Raw genomic sequence first — 23,142 nt, 5'->3', positions numbered from 1 at the left:
AGCACTGCTGCCTCACAGCGCCAGGGACCTGGGCTTGATTCCAGCCTCGGTCGACTGTCTGTGTGGAGTTTGCACATTCTCCCTGTGTTTACGTGTGTTTCCTCCCATAGCCCAAAGATGTGCGGGTTAGGTGGATTGGCCATGCTAAAATTGCCCCATGGTGTCCAGGAATGTGCAGTCTACATGGGTTGGCCATGGGGAATTGTAGGGTTACAGGGTTTGAGTGGGATACTGTTTGGAGAGTTGGTGTGAACCCAATGGGCTGAATGGCCTGGTTCCCACATTGTAGGGATTCTACTTAAAATAAACATAAGTTCCTCATCCCGGGAAGCATTCTTGCAAACCGACTCTGCACTCTATCTGATGTCTTTATCTCCTTCCTACAATGTGGCATCCAGAATGCCATATAAAGAGTTGCTGCAAAGGATAGCGATCATGGTGTTGGGCTTTATATTTTAGAATGGTTAGAGAACTGGCCAACCAACAGGAAACAGAAAATTAGGATAAATTAGTAAGTTGTGATGAAGCCATTTGCTGATGGTACAAAGATAGGCAGGAAATAAGTTGTGAGGATGTTACAAGGAGTCTGCAAAAATTAAGTTAGAGGGCAAAAATATTGGCAGATGAAGTGTAATGAGGAAAATGCACTGTACTGAATTAGTTTTACTGTCCTATGTACTTGCCCACATGAGTACAGCAGTAGCATGTCAGCACTGAAAAGCAGGATATAATTTAAAGAGGGAGACTGGAAAATACTGCAGTGCACAAGAATGTGGTTGTATCTGCTCAGGAATCGCAAAATGTTAGCATGTAAACACAGCAAGACGTTAAGATGGCAGTTGGAATGTTGGCCTTCATTGCAAGGGAGGTGGAGTAGAACAATATGGGGAAGTACAAGGAATTGGTAGACTGTACCTAGAGTACTGTGTACAGTTTTGATCTCCATACTTAGGGAGGAAAGCTAATGGAATTGGAAGCAGTTCAGAGAATCTTCATCATGCTAGCTTGACAGGGTGATCTTCTTGGAGTCAAGAAGCTTCTGAGAGGGTTTGACAGGGTGGATTCCGAAAGATTGTTTCCTCTCATGAGGGATCCAGGACCAGGGACCACAGTTTGAGATGGATCACTTCCCAGGAAAAATAGAAAATAGTAAGAATTTCTTCTCTCGGAATTCCCGACCACGGTGGAAGCTGGGTCATTGAAATAGTCAAAGCTGAGTTATCCACAAGAGAGTGGAGGGATAAAGGTGAAGAAGGCAGGAAGGTGGAGTTAAGGTCACAATCGGATCGGCCATCTTAAAATAATGGGTCGCTTGGCACTCATCATTCATAATCCTACCTGAATTCTGAGATTAAATGGAGGGTTCTTGCGACGCAGAGCTAGTGTCCCTGCCTCTGAACCAGGAGGCCTGGATTCAAGTCCCATCTGGTGTGTAGTAACATCCCTAAACAGGCTGATTAAGGAAAGTGTCTAGAGATTAAATGGACATCTCACAGCTCTCCAGTGTCTCCTGATGGGTACCCAGCAAACCCGAGTGTCTCTGAAGCTTGGTGTGTGAGGGGGCCTCTTTGAGAGGCACTCAGCGCCTAATCAAAGGACCTCATTTGGGGAATGGAGAGGCTTCTGAAAGTCACCATCCAGCCTTTGCCTGTGGTCCCCACCCCACCCATCAGCAACTTGTACCTAATGACCTCTCCCCCACTCCTGCCCTCCCTCACCTTTGTCCAGGGACCCAGTGATAATAATGGTGACCATTTAATGACCAATGGACACTTTCTTTTGCCAGGCCTCTGCCACAGGACAGATGTGGATTTGCCACCAGTGCCATAAACCTTGGGGAAGACTTCTCCCAACAAGAAGAAATGCAGTGCTCCCAACATTGGCATCACTCATATTGGCAGTAGCGTGAGTCAGAATTCAGCTATAATACTGCTCTTATTGTCTGAACTGTTCACCAGTTTAGTGCCACACTGGGAAAATAAGATGGCTGAATAAAGCCTAAAGGAACTTCAAAATCCATCTTCCAATTCAGGAAAGAAGCGGTGCTGGATTCAACAGATTGGCAGAAAAATCTCTGATGGAACAACAGGCCACCCTTAAAGGGGAGATGGTTCAGGGATGTCAAGGTGCGTTCTCCCTCCGGGAAAGGCAGAACACACAAAGCCAGAGCTTCCAGGATGATGGAAGAGATGGAAGTCCAAAACATGTCTATATTGTGAAATGTCAGGTTGATATTGCAAGTGAGAACCAGGCTGATCATAAGGTGAAAAAAGGTATTAAAATATGCAAAGAGAGAGTATGAGAAGAGACTGCTAGTTAACATGAAAGGAAATTCCAAAGTTTTTCAGATATACATAGATGGTTAAAAAAAAAACAGGTGTTAAGAGGGGCATGGGGGTGATTTGGCACGAAAAAGAGGCATGGTTGAGATCCTAAAAGAGAACTTCAAATGTATCTTTCTGAAGAAAGAAGCTATTACCAGAATCATAATGAAAGCATAAGTGTTTATGACACCGCATGGTCTAAAACCTGATAAAAAGTGGACTGCATGTACTTAAAGTTATTACATCATTGTCACTGGAAGGGGTATACCTGACGATACTGAGTGAACTGAGTAGATACCGAGTGAGGTACCAAGGACAGACACATTGGCTCACTTGCTGCAGTGCTGCAGAGAATCACAGTGCAAACTGGAGGAACAACACCTCATCGTCAAACTAGGCACTTTACAACCTTCTGGGCTTAATACTGAGTTCAACAACTTCAGATTGTGAACCCACTCCCATTCCTTCCCTTTCTTTTAGCTCTACTTGTTGCATTCTCTGTCACCATATACTCTATACCCTGCCACCCACTCCAGTGGGACTGTCTTTTCCAGTCTGGCAGGTAGACACACCATTGTTCTGCCATTCTCACATTATGATCACTTAATCTGCGCTATCAGCACCCTTTCTCCTATTGCATAAAAGCTGCCCCCTCCACACTTCACATCATCTAGACTCAAAATGTTAGCTTGCTCTCTCTCCAAGGATGCTGCCTGACCTGCTGTGATCATAGATCATAGAATCCCTACAGTGTGTAAACTGGCCCTTCGGCCCAACAAGTCCACACCAACCCTCGGAGCATCCCACCCAGACCCAGACCCATCCTCTTATAACCCGCCTAAGCTACACATCCCTGAATGCTATGGGCAATTTAGCATGGCCAATCCACCTAACCTGCATATCTTTGGATTGTGGGAGGAAACTGGAGCACCCGGATGAAACCCATGCAGATACAGGGAGAATGTGCAAACTCCACACTGACAGTTGCCTGAGGCTGGAATCGAACCTGGGTCCCTGGTGCTGTGAGGCAGCAGTGCTAACCACTGAGCCACCGTGTCGCCCCAATCTCCAGTGTTTTTTGTTTTCACTACAGGTTCCAACGTCTGTATGATTTGCTCCCAGTTAATAAAGTGCCATAGACCAGGTTGATTAATTAAGGTAAAGCCAATGGAATGAAAGGGTCAGAAGCAGCAAAGATACAAAATTGGGTGAGTGATAGGAAGCAGAATGGCTGTTTCTCGATGAAAAGGAGCCCTTTCTCTCCATCGACTCTGCCTAGACCCCTCACCATTTCAAATAGATCTTTCAGCTTTCCTCTCTTTCTTCTTGAAGGAAAATATTCCTAAATTCTCCAAACTACAGAAGGTGGTGTGCACCCATCATGGACTGTATTTTCATGGCTCGCTGCCGCGAAAAGGCAGCCAACATCATCAAAGACCCATCACACCCCAGTAATGACCTCCTACAACCTCTTCCATCAGGCAGAAGATACAGGAGCCTGAACACACACACCAGCAGCTTCAGGAACAGCTTCTTTCTGGCCGTTATCAGACTGTTGAATAGACTCTAGCCTGAAATAATGTAACCTGCAATGTAGCCTGTATGTGTCTAAGTCTTTTTGATCTGTACATCCTTTGCTTGCTGTGATCTGCCTGTACTGCTCGTAAACAAAGCTTTTCACTGTATTTCAGTACATGGGACAATAAAATCAAAATCAAAAAATCTGCATAACTGATGCATCACTCACTCCAATCCTTCACATTTCTTCACAAATAAGATAAAAGCCCACAACATTAGGGGGAAAGTACTGGCAATGGATCGAGGATTCGCTGACTGACAGAAGGCAGAGAGTAGGGATAAAGGGGTCTTTATCAAGCTAGCAGCTGGTGACTATTGGAGTTCTGCAGTAGTCAGTGTTAGGACCATGAGTATTCACGTTATACATTAATGATCTGGATGAAGAAACCGAGGGCATTGTTGCTAAGTTTACAGATAACACAAAGATAGGTGGAGGGACAGTAGTGTTGAGGAAGCAAGGAAGCTGTAGAAGAATTTAGACAGGTTAGGCGAGTGGACAAATAAGTGGCAGATGAAGTACAACATGGGAAAGTGTGAGGTTATGCACTTTGGAAGGAGGAATAGAGACATCGACTATTTTCAGAATGGGGAAAGGCTTTGGAAATCTGAAACACAAAGGGACTTAGGAGTCCTAGTTTAGGATTCCCTTAAGGTTAAAGCTGAGGCAGATTCAGTTGGCAGTTCAGAAGGCAAATGCAATGTTAGCATTCATTTCTAAAGAGCTAGAATGCAACAGCAGGGATGTACTGCTGAGGATGTATAAGGATCTGGTCAAACCGCATCTGGAATATTGTGAGCAGTTTTGGGCCCCATATCTCAGGAAGGTTGTGCTGGTCTTGGAGGGGATCTAGAGAAGGTTCACAAGAATGATCCTGGGGATGAAAAGCTGGTCATATGAGGAGCGGTTGAGAACACTGGGTCTGTATTCAATGTAATCTAGAAGGATAAAGAGAGATCTCATTGAAATTTACAGAATACTGAGAAACCTGAATAGAGTGGACGTGGAGAAGATCTTTCCACTAGGAGGAGAGACTAGGGCCCAAAGTCACAGCCTCAGAGTGAAGGGACAAGCCTTTAGAACTGAGCTGAGGAGGGAAAAGGCAGTGACTCTGTGGAACTCATTGCTTCAGAAGACACTGGAGGCCAAGTCACTGAGTGTATTTACGACAGAGATAGGTTCTTGATTGGTGAGGAAATCAAAGGTTACGGGGAGAAGGCAGGAGAATGGGATTGAGAAACACATCAGCCATAATTGAATGGCAGAGTAGCCTCGATGGCGTGAATGGCCTAACCTTTCTCCCATATCTTCTGGTCTTTCCAAAGTGTGGAGTCCAGAACTGGCTGCAATACTCCAGCTGAGTCTGAATTAGTGAACTGTACAAGTTCAATGTCACTCCTTGCTGTTGTGCTTTATTCCCCTGAGAGACTGTCTGTTTTATTATCTCAACCTGCCCTGCTACTGTCAATGACTTATGGACCTGTACAGCAGGTCCCTCTGCTCCTGCATTTCTTTTAGAATAGTGCCTTTTCGTTTACAATGTTCCTCTGTAGTATTGCTATCAAAATGAATTGTTTCACATTTCTCCACATTAAATATATTCTGCCCATTGCATCACCATTTGAATTTTCACTCTGTATTCCTCACAATTTACAACATTTCCAGGTTTAGTATTCTCCTCAAATCTTGACATTTATCCCAGTACACCAAGATCTAAGTCTTAAATATATATCAGGAAAACAAGGGTCCCCCAAAACTGAACTCCACTACAAACTTTGCCACAGCCCAATAAAAGCCATGACTCTCTACTTCCTGTCACTCAACCAATTTTGTATTTGCATTGGTACCTTCCCGTTTATTGCAAGGGCCATATGTTCGCAAACAAATCTGTAGCGCTGTATCGAAAGCTGTTTGGAATTGATATCTTTACTTGAAAATTTCTATCCCTGTTTGCAAATCCATCAATGGTCTTGCCTGTCTTTATCTCTGTAACCTTCTTCAACCTTACAACCTTCCATTATATCTCCGCACCTCACATTCTGGTCTCTTGTACATTTCCAATTGTGATTGTTTCACTATGGATGGCCATACTCCAGAATGTCCACCCTAAACCAGGACCCCTTGCTTTTCCTGATTTACGTAAACAATTTGGAAATGGATGTTGAGGGCAAAATGTCTAAATTCACAGATGATACTAAGCCATGGAGAATAGTGAATTGTGAGGATGACGCTGAGCAATTTCAGAGGGACATTGACAAGTTGGCCAAATGGGCAGACACCTAGCAGATGAAGTTCAATGCAGAGAAATGTAAGGCAATACATTTTAGTAGAAGAAACATAGGGAGACCATACAGGCTCAAAGGTTCAACTTTGGGGGGAGTATAGGAGCAGAGGGACCTTGGGGTTCATATTCATAATTCTCTGAAGATAACCAGGCAAGCTGAAACAGTTGTTAAGAAGGCTTATAGAATTCTTGGGTTTATAAACAGAGGCATAGAGTATAAAAGTAAGGAAAAGATGCTACACCTCTACAAATCATTGGTTGGATCACATTTGAAGTATTGTGTTCAGTCCTGGGCACCTGATTTAAGGAAGGATGTTAAAGCCTGGACAGAGTTCAAAGGATATTTACTGGAATGATACCAGGACTGAAGGATTTCAGATACAAGGGAAGATTAGAGAAATTAGGCTTATTCTCTTAGGAGCAGAGAAGACTAAGAGGTGACCTTAACGAGGTGTTCAAAATCATAAACAATTTTTACAGGGTAAACAAGAATATTCTGTTTCCATTAGTTAGTAGTCAGTAACTAGAGGTCACAATTTCAAGATTGTCAGCAAGAGAGCAAGGAGTGAGATGAGGAGAAACGTCTTTACTCAGACAGTTGTTTGGATTTGGATTCTGCTGTTTGGGAGAGTGGTGGAGGTGGATTCTGTAGGAGGTTTCAACATAGAGCTGTGTATATAATTAAAAGTGATGAAGTTAGAGGGCTTCGGGGATAGGGTTGAAGAATGGGACTAGCTCGGCAGCTCTTTTCGGAGCTGGTACAGACGCGATGGATGGAATGGCCTCCTTCCATACTGTCAAATTCGATGATTCTATATGCCTCTGCTTCTCTACCTCGCTTCCTTCCCTCAAAACACCACTTCAAACCTACATCTTTTCCCAGCATTGGGTGACCGGACCAATGCCTCTTTATGCAGTTTAGTGTCATAATTTGGTTTAGAACGTTCTTCTAAAGCTCCTTGGGACCTTTGATGACATCAAATGCGCTGGTGAGATATAACTTTTTTATATTGGTGTACTCCATGGAGAGAAGGGTTTCAAAACATGTGAGAGATCCAGATAGAGATCAAAGGAAGAAGCCATTCATGTTGGTGGGAGGGTCAAGAAGCAGACGACACAAATCTTGAGGTGAATAGCAAAAAAAAACACACCAAGGTGACAGAAGCTGAAGTCTTTTTTTTAATGCAACATGTGGTTAGGAACTGAAATGCTCTGCCTAAAACATGGTGGAGGTGGATTCGGTTGTATCTTTGAAAAGGAAAGTGGGTAATTATTTGGATGCGGACGAATACTGGGCCCTGGGAAAAGGCTGGGGAGTTAGCATTGCTGATGTGTCTTTGCAGACAGCCAGCACACACACTGTGAGCTGAATGGTCTCGTTCTATGCCGTAGCCGTTCTCCGATTCTGACATTTCTCTTATGCACATAGAAACATGGAAAACAGGAGCGGGAGGAGGCCATTCAGCCTTTCGAGCCTGCTCTCCCATTCAATATGATCATGGCTGATCAACCGTCTTAATTGCCCGTTCCCACTTTCTTCCCATAACCTTTAATCCCTTTATTCTAAGAACTCTATGTAAGTCCTTGTGGAAAACATTCAATGTTTTGGCCTCAACTGCTTTCTGTGGCAAAGAATGTCACAGGCTCCCCATTCTCTGGTTGAAGACATTTCTCCTCATCTCAGTTCTAAGTGGCCTCCCCAGTGTCTTTAAACGGTGACACCTGGCTCTGGGCTCCCCCGTCATCAGGAATGTCCTTCCTGCATTCACCATGTCTGGTCCTGTTCGAATTTTATAGATTTTTATGATCCCCATTAACTCTTCTAAACCCCAGTGAATACAGTTCTAAATAATCCAGGTTCTCCTCATACATTAGTCCTGCATCCCAGGAATCAGTCTGGAAACATCCTGCCTCAGGTAAGGAGACTAAAACTGCACACAATACTCCAGGTGTGGTCCAACCAAGGCCCTGTATAATTACAGCAAGATATCCCTGCTCCTGTACTCAATTCCTCTCACTTTGAAGGCCAACATGCCATTTGCTTTCTTCACCACCTGCTGCATATATTGCATCGAAAGTGATTTTGGTCAATTGTGTACATTAACGGCAAGAGGTTAATGCAAGTTATTGTTGCTTTGCGAAAGCATTTTGAACGTGCTCAGAGTTCAAAATCAGCAAGTCCCTTCATCCTGAGTGGAAACAATTTGAAATGAATGTGACTTCATTGTGGCATAAGGGAGGTTGAGTACTGCATTTGTGTACACTCAGTCATCAAGACCTGTTCTAAAATAACCTGAACCATTGGTACTTGGTATCCCAGCACTGACAGATTTATTAGTGTGGCAGGGGGTGGTGTGGGCACTGTGTCTTTCAGCAACGAAAATCTAAATCATCTTGTTGTTACGTTCTAGTAAATGAAGCCCAAATATGCCTAACAAATGTATGGGAAAGCATGCAACAGGAAATATCGCACACATTGCAAACCTCTTGAAACGTTGTTTAATTAAACAGCGGACTTCCTCCTATGAAAAGAGAGCTCTATCTTACACATTAGCATGCATCTATTTAAGGAACAAATCCATGAGATACAATCAAGGTTATAAACTGTGGGGTAAATGTCAAGGCAGTTAAGTGTTGGAGTGGCAATTTGTGCCAAAGACAATGTGATAATGATAAACATTTCAATGTCTTTTACGTTTGAATATGACTTGCACCTTAATCACTGTTCTTTTCTGAGCTGTTGCCACTGGGTGGGTAGATTGCAGGGGCGAAGTAAAGGAAAATCATGTCATTTTAAACATCTCTCCCAGTGCCTCCACGACGTAGACAGCACCTTTTATCACTCAAAGCACGGCATAGCTTGAAACATTAAACTGGTTTGAAATATCGCACACTTTGGTTGCCCTGTTCAACCAGGGAGCAGAGGTTTAAAGTGTATTTGCATAAGATCCTGAAAGGTAGAAGGGGTAGGTCTATTGTCCTATTGAGTCTGCTCTACCGTTCAATAAGACCATCATAGATTGGATTGTGCCTTTAACTCCATTCTTCTGCCATCTCCCAATTGCCCTCGACTCCCTCACAGAACTCTAACTCAGGTTTGCATGCATTGAATTCTGCTTTCTATGGAAGAGAATTCCAAAGACAAATGACCCTCTGTGAGAAGAAATGTCTTCTCATCTCCAACTTAACGGGAGATCCTTTATTTCTTCACCTATATATGCCTCCAGTTCTAGATTCCCAATGAGAACTGATAAAGGTCACTGGACTCGAAATGTTGACTCTGCTTTTTTTCCACAGACGCTGCCAGACCTGCTGAGTTTCTCCAGCAATTTCTATTTTTGTTTCAGATTTCCAGCATCTGCACTTCTTTGTTTTATTTAAGGGCAAACCCTGTCTCAGCGCCAACTCTGTCAAGACCCTTCAGAATTATTCCGGGTTCCAATTCGATCGCTTCTCAATCTTCTAAATTCCAACGAATACAGGCACAAGATGCTAGCTTTCCCTCAGAAAGCAACTATTTCATCTTAGGAATCAGCCTCGCGAAACTTCTCTGAACTGCTTCCACTGTAAGTGTATCTCTCCTCATGTTAGGAGACTGAAACCATATACAGTACTCTCAGAAGACATTCCCATTTTTATATGTATCCGTTGCACATTCCATTTGCCTTCCCAATTACTTCTGTGATTCATGCAGAACCCACTGTACTGCAACTTTCTGCAGTCTCTCGCCACTTAAATAATATTCTCCTCCTTTATTCATTCCACCAAACTGGACAACCTCACATTTTCCCACATTTGATCCCACTTGCTGAATGTTTGCTGGCTCTTCTGCAGACAATTCTACAATTCTCCTCACGAACTTCCAGTCCTACCTATCTTTGTACTTTCAGCAAAGTTGGCAATGCGACAGTGAGTCCCCTCATCCAGGATATATTAATATAAATTGCACATAGTCGAGGCCACAGTGCTCCACTTGTTATATTTTCCCAATCTGGAAATTACTATTTACCCTAATTTTCTGCTTCCTGTCAATTAGCCAGTCTTCAACCCATTCCAATAAATACAAACATACGCACAAAACATCTGGAGCAGGAATAGGCCTACTCAGCTATTCAATTAAATCATGGGTGATCAAATTCTCTCCTCAACTCCACTTTGATAACTTTTGACTCCCTTATTAGGCGAAAGTCTGCCTAGCTCTGCCTTACAAAAATTCAATAACCCTGCCCCTGCCCACCGACATACTCACCACTGAGAGAAAAGCATCTCTTCATCTGTATCTTCACTGGGAGACCCCTTATAGTTAAACTGTGTCCCTCAGTTCTTGTCTTTGCCACAAGGGGTCACATGCTTTCAACATCCACCCTTTTTTCTAGTATGACTACCTCTTATTCTTCTAGGATATACCTAAACTGACAAACTTCCTCAGAGGTAAGTCTCACTTTGCAGGAATCTGTTAAGTAAACCCTTTGAACTGTTTCCAGTGCAATTGTGTCCTTTCTTCTTAAATAAGGAGGACAAAATTGTGCACAGTTCCCTAAGATATGGTCTCACTAATGGCCTGTAAAACTGCAGCAAAACAATCCTACTCTTATTTCCCATTCCTCTTGCAATGATTAATAACATTCCATTTCTCCCCCTGATTACTTCCCTTAAAGGAGCAGAATAGATTTATCAAACATGATTGCTGTTCCACGAAACCATGCTGACTCTTCCCGATGATATGATTTCCTAAATATCTTGCTACTACATTTGACCAATGACAGACTATCTGGCCTATGGTACCTGCACACTAAATGCTTCATGTGTAAGGATGTCCAGATCCTCTGTAATTCAGTTCTGGTGTTGCTCTCCATTTAAATAAGGTCCTATTTTTCTATTGGTCTTGCCAATGTGGACAAGTTCACATTTTTCCACATTATAATCCATCTGCCGAACTTATGCCCATCACTTACCTACCGACTCCCTTTTGCAGACTCCCAACGGCCTCTTCATAACTTAATTTCTAACTGATCTGTGTTTCATCGCTAACATACCTTTGGTCCTTTCATCCAAGACATTGATATAGATTGAAAAGAGTTGAGCTCCCAGCACTGAACCCTGTTGAAATAACTCCACAGAGGCCTGTCAACACGTCACCCTTTACTTACACAGGGAGAGTCCTTGACACTGATCCAGCTCCCTCAGAGCCAGCTCTCAAGAGTGAACAGAACCTCCGACACTCCTATTCTTAACTGTCAGCCAGGGCTCCCTGGTTAACAGGTTAACAGCCCCAATCAGGGAACTCATTTTCTATGAGGTCCACCTAGCTGACCCCATCACAATCACTACACTGTGGTATTCCATTACTTACAGCTTGCCAACATGAAAAAAGCCTCATTTACCCTGACATTCTCCCTCCTGTTAGCCTTAACCTGCTTCCAGTTAACCAATCCTTAATCCATGTTAATATGTTAACCCCACCCTACCCCATCAATATGCCTTTATTAATGGAGTCATAAGGTCATACAGCACAGAAACAGACCCTTCTGCACCGACCAGACATCCCAATCTGACCTAGTCCAATCTGCCAGCATTTGGCACCTTATCCCTCTAAACCCTTCCTATTCATATACCCATCCAGATGCCTTTTAAATGTTTCTGAAGTAGCTTTTGCTGTGGCACCCTAATAAATGTCTTCTGGAAACTCAAGTACACCACAGGTTCTCCCTTATCTATGCTGCTTCCCTTAAAGAAGCAGAATAGATTTATCAAACATGATTGCTGTTCCACAAAACCATGCTGACTCTTCCCGATGATATGATTTCCTAAATATCTTGCTACTACATTTGACCAATGACAGACTATCTGGCCTATGGTTTCCTGCTTTCTGTCGCCATTCTTTCAAATCTGCTGAGGCCTTCCTAGAACTAATGATATTTTGGAAGATTACAACCAATGTATTTACTCTCTCTCTACAGCCACTTGTTGCAGACCCTAGGTTGCAGATCATCCTGTGAAGGAAACATATCAGCCTTTACTCCCATCAGTATTTTCCCTCGAGGGAATGAGATTGCCCACGGCATCTCTACTATAGTTTGGATTGTTTTTTTTGAGTCTTCTGCCATGACAACAGAATTTTGGCCAAGATTTTGTGTTCTACGCTTTCAGGGTGGGTATAGACATCATTGGTGGTAACTGACTTGCTGCCCTGACCAATGCTATCGTTCATGAGATCCAATGCCAATCAGGTTGATTAAGAGCCTCTCAGCAATGTAAGGGGCCTTGAAGATCTAGCCCCTCCCTTTCAAAAGCTGCAGGCTGATCAGACACTGGCAACTTTTTGATCCCAGAGATCTTTGCTGGACTGGTGGGTGGGGCGGCGTGAGTCTTCAGGGATCCAACTGCGAGAGATAACAAGGTGTAGAGCTGGATGAACACAGCAGGCCAAGCAGCATCAGAGGAGCAGGAAAGCTGACGTTTCGGGCCTATACCCTTCTTTTCTTGCAGGTATTTGGCGGGGTCGGGGTCGGTGGCAGTGGTGGTGGCAGGGGTGGAGGCGTTGTCTGTGGGGGTCCCAGGAGATGGGTGTCAGGAGGATCAGAAGCAATGGCAAAGGGTTAGCTTTCAGGCCTTCTGAAATGGTAACACCCTTGGACATGTTGCTCCAAACGGTGATCGCTGTGCAATCTTGCACTGGCTATCATTTCATAGCTTCAATCCTGCCTTTTTTGCCAATTTTCCCTACTCTGACCCCATTTGTTGTCACACTCTAATGGTATCAGATGTAGGCCAGACACGGTAATGACGGCAGATTTCCTTCCACAAAAGGATATTCGTGAATATTTATGACAAGCGACATGGTTATTGGTATTGAGATTATTCTGGAACTGAAAACTAATCAGGTGAACATAAATTCCACCAGCTCTTGTGATAAGAATGACACTATCCCCAGTGCATTAGTCTGGGATTCTGGATCACTGGTCTATTACACTATCGTCCCCCCTGTTTAACACTAGGATTGAAAACAAACCCTATCATTTATTGTTACAGCTAAATGTAAACTGGATTTTAGAAAGATCTGCCCTTAAAACCATTTCATTTACCAAACTGTCAAATTCAAACATTCAGTCTTTGGCCCTTAGATCCCAAATGCACCTTCATGTGACCCTCTCTAATTTTTAAATCTCACATCATTCTCCATAACGCTCCTCATCTTCTATCTTACTTTGCCATCAGCCCCTTCTGTTGAAATCTTTATCTGCTGTTTTGTCACCTCAAACTTCAGCTTTGCAAACGTTAGTAGTTACTAGAAGTAGTGGGTAATCCAGGGGCTAATTAGGTGGCACGGTGGCTCAGTGGTTAGCACTGCCGCCTCACAGCACCAGGGACCCAGGTTTGATTCCAGCTTCGGGCGACTGTCTGTGTGGAGTGTGCACATTCTCTGCGTGTAGTTTCCTCCCACATCCTAAAGATGTGCAGGTTACATGGACTTACCACGCTAAATTGCTCATAGTGTACAGGGATGTGTAGGTTAGCCATGGAAAATGCAGGGACAGAGTAGGGGGTGGGATGCTGTTTGGAGGGTCGGTGTGAACCCGATGGGCCAAATGGTCTGCTTCCACACTGTAGGGATTCTATGATGGAATTCACTGGGGATAAAACGCCAGAGGAACTCAACAGACTAAAAGCTTTTAAATCCCCAGGATTTACTGGCTAACATTCTAGGGTGGTGGTAAAAGACATAGGTCAAGAGGTTGTGTAAGTGCTAACTATGACTTTCTAAACTTTCTTAAATTCTGTAGCATTCCCAACAGATTGGAAGCTAGTAAAGGCATCATTACTATTCAAGGAGAAAGCAGGGAATCACATGCCAATCAAAGGACTGGAATATATTGAAGTTAACATTTCGGGTTAAAACGCTATTGTTGTAGCTTTATAAGACATTGGTTAGGGCACAACTAGAGTATTGTGTTCAATTCTGGTCGCCACATTACAGGAAGGGTGCGGAGGCTTTAGAGAGGGTGCAGAAGAAGTTTACCAGGGTAGTGCCTGGATTAGAGGGTATGAGTTAGAAAATCTCAGCTCGTTTTCTCTTGAGTGGCGGAGTCGGAGGGGAGACTTGATAGAAGTCTATAAAATTATGGGATGCATAGATAGAGTTGACAGTCAGAATCTTTTTCCCAGAGTTGAACTGTCTAATACTAGACGGCAAGCATTTAAGGTGAGAGGGGGAAAGTTCAAAGGAGACATGTGGGGCAAGCTTTTTACACAGAGAGTGATAGGAGTCTGGAATGCACTGCTGGGGTGTTGGTGAGGCAGATACAATAGGGGCATTTAAGCAACTTTTAGAAAAGCACATGAATATGCAAGGAGTGCCGGGATATGGACCAAGGGCAGGCAAAAGGAATTAGTTTCATTTGGCATCATGTTTGTCACAACATCGTTCCACGTTCTATATTAATTCTGCTTTCTCTCAGCTGCCAGACCTGCTGAGTTTTTTCCAGCAATTTCTGATATTGTTTCTGATTTCCAGCATCTGCAGTTTGTTGCTTTTTTTAGCTGGAATATAGTATTACCCTTAGAAAAGCACCATATGATTAGCTAAAAATCAATGGACCTTTTTTTAATGCACTTTCTGGCGATGCATTTAGTAAAGTAGATTAAAACGGAACCAGTAAGTATGGTATACTTGGATTTTCAAAGGGCATTTGTTAAGGTGCCACACAAACAGTTAGTACACAAGATGGGAGCTGACAATGGCAATTTATCTTAGAGGACTGGTTAATGAACAAGAAGCAGAAGGTAGAGTTTAATGGGGCTTCTTCACATTGGCAGGGGGCCTAGCGGAGTATCAGGACATCAGCTATTTACAACCTGTATTAGAGGCTTATGCAAAGTGACAGAGATGAATATATCTAAATTTGCTGATTATACAAAGGTAGGTGAGAATGCAAGTCGTGAGCAGGGCACAAATAGTTTGCAGAGAGATGTAAGTAGGTCAGGTGAGTGGGTAAACCCGATAGCAGATAGAGTGTGATGTGGGGACATGAGAGATTATTTGGTTGTAAGAATAGAAAAGCAGATTTTTGAAAGCAGAGCAAACTTTGCCCAGAGAAAAACCCATGTTATTTGATTGTTATGGGGAATGAGGCACAGGTTGTAACTCAAGTATCAGTTTTCACACCTTGGCACGAAAGAGGGGTAGCTGGTCTTGCTTGACACAATCTAATGGACTCGGAGAAACCTGGAGAGGAGAAGAATAGCTGCCCAAACGGAGGGAGAGACAATTTTGTGTTAACCCCTGAACAGAATTCTGGTGAGAACAGATCATTTGTTGAAAGAGATGAAACATGAGAGGGTCACCTAGGAGTTACCAGAGAGTGCCTCACTACACAACGATAGTCAGGTGGTTTGTTCAAAAGGATCTTCAGAAGATACTGAAGACACTTGCCCTGGTGTGGTGAAGAGAATGCCAAGGAGAGTTTGGTAATAAATCTACATATCTGCTGATAGTGAGGCATAATGTATAAACTTGGCATAAAAGTTTTTTTGGGTTAGGTCTGTTAGTTATTGGAGATGTTTCCTATCTGGTGATACTGTGGGTAAAAGACATTTAAATATTCGATCAGCCACGACTGCATTAGACGGGAGAGCTGGCTAAATGGCTACGTTCCTATGTCCTATGGTATATTAGTATTCTGCTAAGTAAGGTTAGTCTCTGTACATGCTGGTTTGTTTGTTAGAGCAAAAATCTTAAAATGTAAAATCTTGTCACACAAGTGAATTTCGTCAGTTGCTGGGAAATTCAATTCACTTTTGAAAAGTCTCAGTTTTAATAAGGATTGTAACCAAAGTGGGTCTGGGTGTGGAATTGTATATAGGCAGCAGAACTTTCAAGAAGTAAAAGTGAAGAGAACATGGAAGATTGATGCTCAGTGAGGACAACACTCAAGTAACCAAGGAGCAGGACAGTAATCATTTATAAACAGTAATATGATGGATTGCTGTTTTCCCAAAAGGTAAGATTAGGAATGGGCAAAACATGTCTGTGGTTTATTGGCTCATGCCACTCAGTGTGTGCTTCACGGCAATAACGTCCATATGCTTCACCCCCTCACCGTACCCCGCCCCCTCACTGTACACAACACCCTCACCGTATCCCACACCCTCACCGTACCCACATCATCACCGTATACCACCCCCTCACTGTATACCTCACCCCCTCACCGTACGCCACACCCTCACTGTACACAACACCCTCACCGTATCCCACAACCTCACCGTACCCACATCATCACCGTATACCACCCCCTCCCCGTACCCCACCCCCTCACCGTATCCCACCCCCTCACCGTACCCCACCCCTTCACCGTACCCCACCCCCTCACCGTATACCCCACCCCCTCACTGTATCCTACATCATGGTAAAACCTCACATCTATGTACATCTCAAATATGACAGTCCAGCTTTACGTGTATATGCGTGGTGTCTGCCCTGACTTCCCATTAGAAGCAGTTCCTCCTGCTTATCTGTGGCCCAAAGATGCTGCAACTCAACAACAACTTGTTTCGTTTCTGTAGCATTCTGCACACCGACAGGAAATTGGAGTGATTTACAGTGGGGAAAAGAAACAAATGAAGTATAAAAGTGCAGAGGAAAATTGAGCCTTTAAGATGAAGTCACTCAGCTGGATATAATCATCACTGTCAAAGGTAGTTTTCAGTGTCTACCCCTCATTGCCCTGATGCAACGGTCATTTCAGAGGACAGTTACAGGGAGCCCCTTTGGCATGGGACTGGAGTTACATATGCGCTAGGCCAGCTAAATATGGCATGTCTCTCTGAAGGATATTTGTCAACTATTTGAGTTGTTATGGACTCAATAGCTTCACAGTCACTTTTAAATGGCATCAGCATATAGTTTCCTGACTTTAAACTGAAATCAAATATTGAAGCTGAATGGTGGGATTTTAGCATACCGCTCCTGGACATTCACCCAGGTCTGGGTCAAAGCCATGGCACCACATACTTCTAACTTGTAGTCAAAGAAAGTTAACCTTTTGAAAGCCGGAAGTTGAAGGACTTATTGCAGGACCACCTACTCCCAGGTATTACGTCTCTCATGATCCAAATCTGACTGGTCTAATACTTGCCAGCCTTTTATTTTACCTCCTGCATCATTACAGCCTCCTGATGACTGCCCCCTCTTCACCAACACTCAATCTTTTTGTTCACCAGACTCACAGCACCTACTCCAAATTGCAAAGGTCTTTCTAAGTGTCATCCCTTCACTAGTCTCTGCTTATCTCTCCTACTGCTCTCACATGATCCTCTACTTCCACTAACAAAACTAACTAACAGGGCAACACGGTGGCTCAGTGGTTAGCACTGCTGCCTCACAGCACCAGGGACCCAGGTTCGATTCCAGCCTCGGGTGACTGTCTGTGTGGAGTTTGCACATTCTCCCCGTGTCTGCGTGGGTTTCCTCCGGGTGCTCTGGTTTCCTCCCACAGTCCAAAGATATGCAGGTTAGGTGGATTGGCCATGTTAAATTGCCCATAGTGTCCAGGGACGTGTAGATTAGGTGGGGAATGGGGAATGGGGGATGGATCTGGGTGGGATGCTCTGAGGGTCAGTGAGGACTTGTTGGGCCGAAGGGCCTGTTTCCACACTGTAGGGTTTCTATGGAAAAAGAACTGCTGTAAGCCATGAGCTTAAACAAAATAAGGGTAGGATTTTGGACTGTAATGGGAGTATTCAGAGTTGAGGAAAAGGGTCCCCAGTGTAGTTAGTATTCCTTAAAGGGACTAACTGAAGAGGTTAGTCTAGTCACAGTAGCAGAGCTTGCACACATGACATGCTCCTGCTGCACTATGTGGGAAACCATAGACAGATGTTTTCAGCTCGTTTACAGCACCTTCCCCAGCCTCTATTTTCTCAGCGCAGGAAACGCAGTCCATGTTTCGGAGCTGGAGTAGCGGGTGGGCTCGCTGATGCTGAGATTACGGTGGACAGCGTGTTCACTGAAGGTGGTCACACCACAGATAAACATTAACAGGCAGAAAGGGGAAAAGCAACCATCAGATGGGTAAAGGAAGGCAGTTATTGCACGAGTCTCTGTGGATGACCCCTCCCTGTGTCGGATAGTGTTGGGAGAGACGGGACAGCAAGTTCATGGCACCAAAGGTGGCTCTCGTGTCCAAGAGGGGAGGGGCAGGGCTTTGGCGAAAGGAGATTCAATAGCAAAGGCAGCAGAAAGGTATTTCTGTGGCCACAAAAGAGATTCCAGGATGGTACGTTGCCTTCCCTGGTGCTAGGGTCAAGGACATCTCAAAGTGGCTACAGGACATGCGGGATTGGGAGGGTAAACAGCTAGTTGTCATGGTAATATCGAAACCAACAGCATAGGTTACGAAAAGGGATATAGTCCTACAAGCAGAGTACAGGGAGTCAGGACATAAAGTAAGAAAGCAGGAACTCAAAGGTAATCATCTCAGGATTATGGGCAGCACAGTGGCTCAGAGGTTAGCACTGCTGCCTCACAGCGTCAGGGACCCAGATTCAATTCCATCCTCGGGCGACTGTCTGTGTACACATTCTCCCTGTGTCTGCGTGCTCTGGTTTCTTCCCACAGTCCAAAGGTGTGCAGGTTAGGTAGGCTGGCCATGCTAAATTGCCCATACTGTCCAGGGATTAGCCATGGGAAATGCAGGGCAACAGGGTTAGGATGGGAGTATGGGTTTGTGTGGGATGCTGTTTGGAGGATCAGTGTGGACTCAAACGGCCGAATGTCTGCTTCCACACGGTAGGGATTCTATAATCGATTCTACAGGCTTTAGAGCAATTCCTACAGTTTGGAGGGTGGGTGGCAAATGTAGCCTCACTATCTAAAAAGGGAGAGAGAAGGAAAAACGGAAAATTACAGATCAGTTAGCCCAACATTAGTAGTGGTGAAAATGGTCAAGTAATAAGGGGACACTCGGAAAGCATGAACAGGATAAGGCAAAGTCAGCGTGGGTTTATGAAAGGGAAATTATGCTTAACTAATCTATTGGAGTTTTTTCAGGATGTAACTGGTTGACTAGATCAGGGAGAACCAGTGGATGGGGTGTATTTGAATTTCAAGAAGGCCTTTGACAAGGTACCACACAGGAGGCTGTTGAGAGCCCGTGGTGTTAGAGGCAAGATGCTAGCATGGAGAGAAGATTGGCTGTCTGGCAGAGAGTGGGGTTAAAAGGGTCTTTCTCAGGATGGCAGCCGGTGACAAGTGGTGTTCCACAAGGGTCAGTGTGGGGACCACAACTTTTCACTTTATACGTTAATGATCCAGATGAAGGAACTGTGGGCATTCTGGCTAAGTTTGCAGTCTATACAAAGATAGGTAGAGGGACAGGTAGTATTGAGGAGGCAGGGAGGCTGTAGCAGGATTTAGACAGGTTAGGGGAGTGGGCAAAGAAGTGGTAGATGGAGTACAACGTGGGAAAGTGTGAGGTCATGCACTTGAGGAAAAAAAATGACAGCATAGACTATTTTCTAAATGGAGAGAAAATTCAGAAATCTGCAAGCAAAGGGATCTGGGAGTTCTAGTCCAGGATTCTCTGAAGGTTAACTTGCAGGTTCAGTTGGTAGTGAGGAAGATAAATGCAATGTTGGCATTTATTTCAAGAGGAGTATAATATAAAAGCAGGGATGTACTTCTGACATTTTAGAAGGCTCTGATCAGACCACATTTAGAATATTGAGAGTATCAGGAAGGATGTACGGGCCCTGGAGTGGGTCCAGAGAGGTTCACAAGAATGATCCCAGGAATGAAAGGTTTAACATGAGGAACGTTTGAGGACTCTGGGTCTATACTTGATGGAGTTTAGAAGGATGAAGGGGTTCTAATTGAACCTTACAAAATACTGAATAGCCTGGACAGAATGGATGTTGGGAAGATGCTTCCATCGGTAGGAGAGACTAGGACCCGAGGGCACAGTCTTAGAGTAAAGGGAAGACCTTTTAGAATGGAGATGAGGAGAAACTTCTTCAGCCAGAGGGTGGTGAATCTGTGGAATTCACTGCCACAGAAGGCTGTGGAGGCCAGGTTATTGAATACATTTAAGACAGAGATAGATAGGTTCTTGATTGTCAAGGGGATCAAAGGTTACAGGGAGAAGGTGGAAGAATGGGGGTGAGAAACGTATCAGCCCTGATTGAATGGTGGAACAGATGTGATGGGCTGAATGGCCTAATTTCTGCTCCTATGTCTTACGGTCTTATGGAATCTGATTGAAACATATAAAATTGGGTGGACTAGAAGCAGAGAGGATGTTTAACCTGGTTGGGGAATCTAGTAACAGGGGTTACAGTCTTAGGACTTCGGTGTCAGCCATTTAGGATAGAGATGAGGAAACATTTCTTCACTCAGAGGGTGGTCAACGTGTGGGATTTGCTACCACAGAGGGCTGTGGAGGCCTGGTTACTCACTATATTCAAGGAACAGATTGATTGTTTTCAGATCTTAAAGGCATCAAGGGGTAACAGGGAGAAAGCAAGAAAATGACATCAAGATACAAGATTGGCCACAATCATATGAAATAGCAGAGGAGGCTGCAGGGGACAAATGTCTTACTCCTGTTCCTACTGAGCGTGTTTCTACATTTTGACGCTGAGATAGCCCTGTGTCAGCATCACCACATTGTGTTATGGCATCATATTGGGCACATCAATCCATTTCCCACATTTTGCATGTCTGACTACTCTGGACTTATCCTTAACCACACCCTGAGGTGATCATCCTCACCTGGAGCCCTTGCCAACCTCTTTCCCCTGTGGTAGATACCATGTAACTTCCAAAAATAGCTCAGCTTTTTCAGAGGTACGGAAGGATTAATGCTAATCCGCCACTTTATGTCCTGCTGATTTAGCACTGACCCTGGAACGAAGATTTCAAGCATCCTGCATATACCTCGTGCCCTTCACTACTTCAAAACACCCACAGTATTTGTCAGCCAATGCAGCATTTGTAAAGTGAGATCACTGTTGTAAGTTAATAAAAACATGGTACCCAATTTGCACACAAGCAGTGACATTTAGATAACCTGTTTTAGATGGTGATTGTGGGATAAAAATTGGCCAGGAATTTGGAAAACCTGCCCCTCTTTTCGTTGAATTCTATCACAGGATATTGTGCACACACAAGAGGGTTTCAGTTTAACTTCATATCTGAAACACAACACCTCTCGACTGTGTAACACTTCTTCAGTTCCGTATCGGATTGTCAGCCTAAGTTTTGTGCTCGAGTCTCAAGGCTGGGACTTGAACCCACAACGTTCTGTTTCAGGGATAAGAGTCCATTGCTGAGCCGAGACTGACACCATTAGATTTCTACTTGAAGCACTGGGAATGGAAAAATATAATAACGCGCAGAATGAATTACCCGAGTAAGGTTTCTTCTTCCTTGCCTGTCCCACTCTGCCTCGGAGTATTGCAACAGAGTGATCAAGGGGTAAAGGATCTAATCTATGAATTGCATGCTCTCTCGTCAGTTTAATATTCTGAGAGTTTGCGCGATTTGGAAACTGGGCAGGAATTTGACGAGAAAACGCATATACCAGGTGTTGACGTGTTTCAGCAAGACTCACATCAAAGTCAAGCCGGGAATGAATGCAGAGTGCACAAACCTGATTGCAGATGTTTATGTCAACTCCAGCTTTGATATAGTCAAGGGCCTTCTCCAAATTGCCCGCTCGAGCGGCTCGTAGATAGCTTGCATTGGTGTCAGTCTGTTAGGAGAAGAGGGAGAAAAGATGTGGTTAACATAACAATATTAACTGCACATCTATTGGTGAGGGACATCCTCCATTATGTGAACAATTTTGACCAGGTGAAATTCCCACTGACTCTATTTCATCCTCTTTGCCCTCAGCAGAACTTTCCAAATGTAAAAGGAGCCACGGGTGATTATTAAAAGATGGTGCAGTATCTTTAAGCACGGAGCGTAATTGACACTTGTGACAGTTTCACGTTGGCACTGTAGGTGAAGAACATCATCATGTCCAAAATACAAAAAAACAGACAATTGCAGAAACAATCAGCAAGTCAAGGGAAAGAGAATCATAGAATCCCTGCAGGGTGGAAGCCAATTGAGTCCACACTGACCCTCCGAAGAGCATCCCACCCAGGACCCACCCCTCTACCCTATTCCTATAACCCTGCATTTCCCACGGCTGATCCTCCTAGCCTGCACATCCCTGAATACTATCGTCAATTTAGCATGGCCAATCCACCGAACCTGCACAGCCTTTGGACTGTGGGAGGAAACCGGAGCACCTGGAGGAAACCCATGCAGACACGGGGAGAATGTGCAAACTCCCCACAGACAGTCGCCCGAGGGTGGAACCGAACCACATCTGGAGTAATGTGAGCAGTTTTGCCCCCCTTATTTAAGGAAAGATATTATTTCATAGGAGGCTGTTCAGAGAAGGTTCATGAGGATGATTCCTGGGTACGGAGGGATTGCCTTATGAGCAAGGGCTGTACAGGTTAGGACTCTACACACTGGAGTTTAGAGGAACAAGAGGCAGTCTCATTGAAACACATAGGGTTTTTAAGGGACTCGACACTGTAAATGCTGAGAGGATGTTCCCCCTCCTGGGAGATTGTAGGATCAGATGGCATTGTCTCAGAATTAAAGGGGCGCCAATTTAAGACTGAGAATGAGGAGGAATTTCTTCTCTCAGAGGGTTGAGAGTCTTTGGAACTCCTTGCCTCAGACAGCTGTGGGGGTAGAGTCCCTGTGTATATTTAAAGCTGAGATAGAGAGATTCTTGATCATTCGGGGAATCGATGGTTATGGGGAAAGAACAAGAAAGTGGATGTGAGGAATATTGGATCAGCCATGATCCTACTGAATGGCCTACTCCTGTTCCTATTTCTTACAGTCGCACGGTTACTGACAGAAATGAAAATAGTTCAAGACAAAGAAGGTATAA

At 44.2% G+C, this 23,142-nt stretch overlaps 1 protein-coding gene across 1 annotated transcript in view; it reads right to left on the bottom strand.

Annotated features, from left to right (window-relative positions):
* Window positions 1-23,142, bottom strand: part of ank3b (ankyrin 3b) — a 345,654-nt gene that overhangs the window by 200,027 nt on the left and 122,485 nt on the right. The window contains 1 exon segment of the mRNA XM_048609156.1: window positions 21,832-21,933. Within this exon segment, the coding sequence (XP_048465113.1) occupies window positions 21,832-21,933 (102 nt within the window).

This window comes from Rhincodon typus, chromosome 20, assembly GCF_021869965.1.
Source record: "Rhincodon typus isolate 14 chromosome 20, sRhiTyp1.1, whole genome shotgun sequence".
NCBI classification, from domain to species: Eukaryota; Metazoa; Chordata; class Chondrichthyes; order Orectolobiformes; family Rhincodontidae; genus Rhincodon; species Rhincodon typus.
Note: the sequence above shows the minus strand (reverse complement) of the source record. Positions and strands in the feature narration are given on the sequence as shown.